The sequence below is a fragment of the Egretta garzetta genome, unplaced genomic scaffold (genome assembly GCF_000687185.1).
Source record: "Egretta garzetta isolate BGI_Z169 unplaced genomic scaffold, ASM68718v1 scaffold218, whole genome shotgun sequence".
Lineage (NCBI taxonomy): Eukaryota > Metazoa > Chordata > Aves > Pelecaniformes > Ardeidae > Egretta > Egretta garzetta.
Genome location: NW_009260618.1, coordinates 112,732 through 115,635, shown reverse-complemented (window position 1 = coordinate 115,635; position 2,904 = coordinate 112,732). Strand labels below are relative to the sequence as shown.

At 59.0% G+C, this 2,904-nt stretch overlaps 1 protein-coding gene across 1 annotated transcript in view; it reads right to left on the bottom strand.

Moving 5' to 3' along the window:
* EFR3B (EFR3 homolog B) overlaps positions 1–2,904 on the bottom strand; it is a 55,952-nt gene continuing 53,048 nt past the window's right edge. The window contains exons 19-24 of the mRNA XM_035900725.1: positions 2,434–2,561; positions 1,936–2,027; positions 1,348–1,396; positions 938–1,045; positions 690–768; positions 1–506 (exon numbers count right to left, since the gene is read on the bottom strand). Of these exons, the coding sequence (XP_035756618.1) occupies positions 401–506; positions 690–768; positions 938–1,045; positions 1,348–1,396; positions 1,936–2,027; positions 2,434–2,561 (562 nt within the window). The 3' untranslated portion in view covers positions 1–400. The remainder of the gene's footprint in view (positions 507–689; positions 769–937; positions 1,046–1,347; positions 1,397–1,935; positions 2,028–2,433; positions 2,562–2,904) is intronic.

Below are 2,904 nucleotides of genomic sequence, written 5' to 3'. Positions count from 1 at the left end.
GATGTGGGAAGGGATTCCCCAGGGAACGGGTTTGCTTTATGCGGGGAAGATGTACATACCCAACGTGCTCCGTCCAGAGCCAGAGCATCTCCTCTCCCCTTCCCAAAAAAAGAAACAGGAGTGGGAGGTCAGAGCAACCACCCACCTCCCCACGCCGCTGTGCCCCCAGCCTCCTGCGCCACCAACCGCTGCAAAACGTGGCTGCGGAGGCAGAGAGTCACAAAATAAAGTACGGGAGACGGGTTTGTGGTGCCAACAAATCTTGGGGTGGCCTTGGCGTCCGTGTCCCCACCCCTCCTGCACGAGGATGCGGCTCCCCGCAGGGTCAGCAGTCTCTCCCCAAGAGGTCCTTTGGTGCGAGCTGTGCAGCGGTGGCTCTGCCCTACCAGCACGGCTGCTCTCAGTACACGCACAGGTCTGGGAACTTCATCTCGTACACTGGGATGGAGTGGTTTTGGGGCTGGCCGTAGGCGGCTGTGATGGTGCCGGAGGGGCTTGGTGGTGGCCTGGAACACAAGAGATGGAAGGAGGGGGTTTAGAGAGAGGTTTGGTGAGGAGGCAGAGCCTGGTGCAGAAAACACGCACCCCTACACCATTGCAGGTCTCCCCAGTGCCACACCACTGGGGCAAACAAAGCAGAGGCTGCTCCCAGCAGCTCTTGTCCCCGCTGCCATCCCAAAGGCCCCCGCCCCAGGCTGGCACCCATCCCCAGCACATGAGCCTCCTTGATGGGGGTCGCAGGCGGCTCCCATTGCTCTGCAGCCAGCGCTGGCCGTGTGGTCAGGCACCCCACGCGCTCCAGCAGCGGGTTTTCGGCTGCCGTCGGCTGTCACCGGAGCAGGGGGAGGGTGGCCTGGCAAAAGTCAGAGCCACGTTGTCACCCTCCTCCTCTCCCCAGCAGAGCGGCCACAGGGATTGAGAGTGCCACAGCCACGACTCACCCGGGCACCGCAGTGGGCGGCGATCTCCTCAAACGGGGCTTTCTGAAATTTCTCCACCACTTGCCGCCTCCGCTCTCGCTCTTGCTCCTCCACGGCGACGCTGTCTACTGAAGCAGAGGGGAGATGGCTCTCAGCTGCTCCCCACCCGCAGAGACCGCCCCGTGCCGCATCCCCACCTCCCCAGCAGACAGCGTGGATTTGGGCATCACTAGAAGGCCAAGGAGAGGGTGTCCAGCCTCTGGCTTTGGCACCGGCCCCCCGGGGACACCCCCAGAGCCCAACCACCCTGTGACGTGAGCGTGATGCTGCCATCGGCGGCGTATACAGACACAGGGGTGACAGAACCCACACAGACACACCACGCCAGCCTCCACCTCTCCCTACCACGGTTGGCTCCCTTGCTTACCTATCGCCTTCTTCAGTGTCTCGTACGTGATCTCTTCTGCTGGCGCTCTCTAGAGGAAGGAGAAAAGCAGCTGATGCTCAACACACAGCACAGGACACCATTCTGGGGTCACAGCAACCCAGAACCAGTGTCCTAGGCTGTATTCTTGCACCAGAACATAGTCTGTCCTTATAGATCAGGGATACCTTTCCTGGCAACCTGCACTTTTAAAATGTTTTGGTTTTTTTTTCAGGCTGGACTAGCCAGGCTTTACACCCCACCGAAGGCTCCCATTGCAAAGAAATACACATACAGGGAAAACAAAGACTTTCCACCCAAACAGCAGTGGGAGACCCTTCCTGCTATGCTGCTTCCCTTGCAGGCTGGGACGTGTCAGCACCTGGAGGGCAGCACTGGGGGAGCCTGGGTCTTTCTGACCCCGCTCACTGCCAGACACGCCAGGGCTGAGTTATGGGCCCCTGAGCTCGCAGCCAGCAGAGCAATTCTGTGTGCAGCCAAATGAAGAATTAGGGAGGGCTTAATTGCAGGCCATCAGGCTGCTAAAAGCAGGGAGGAGGTAGCCTTTGCAGCTCTGGCCTAACGTGGTACCTGCTCTCGCTCAGGACTGTTTCTCGACTCCACCTCGACCTGCAGGGAAATGGTCTCGCCAATGCTCTTCCTCTTGGACAAGCGATCTTCATCTGGGGAGGAAGAGAAAGGGCAGAAGAGCTAATCGCTGCCACCCCAGGGGCAGCAGGGGGAGCACAGGCAGCTCCCAGGGAACATGGCCTCACATCCCATCCCTAGGGTAGCAGTCCAGCTGCTGAGCCATTCCCCCAAATTCAGCCAAACCAGCAGAACTGAGGACTGAGCCAAGCCCAGTGGGCTCCGTTGCTCCTTCCATCCATCCAGCCATGCACATGGCAACCCCAGCAAGTTTCAGATTCACTGCTTTGTGCCTCGGTTTCCCCAAGGCTACAGCTCTAAAGGAGGGCAGAAAAACACCATGCCCACGTGTAGCACAAGAACTTCACGCCCCCATTAACTGTGCAGAGCGAGGGACCAGTTTTCCCCCAGTTCTCCAGGATGCCCCAGGGTGGTGCGTACCCGTCAGCTGGGGGATGTACGGTGTGCTGAGCCGATCCGAGTTGTAACCGCTGCCGCCCAGCACCTCGCTGATCTTGCTCTGCCAGAAGAAGACCTCTGGGCCCAGGCGGTCAAGGCTCTTGCTCAATCTATGGAGATGGAGAAAAAACGATGGAGTTGACAGCATCTCTCCTGCTAGGGGAACCCTGTCAGCAGGGTCTCCAGTCCCTTTGGGTCAGAAACAGAGTGATCTCGTGGCTTCACTTAGCTCCAGCACAGCACAGCCGGATAGATCAGGCTATTTCTGTGCACACCAGCACAAAGCCAGAGTCCCAGAAGGGCTCTCAATCCTTCACGAAGGATATGGATGCGCTCAGGAAGGACCACCCTGACCTAGGGAATGTCTGAAGAGAGCGACTGCACTCCCCAGGGAAAGTGTTGGTCCCATGGAGTAAGGGACCTCACCACCAAATGTGACCCATGGCCAAGTGT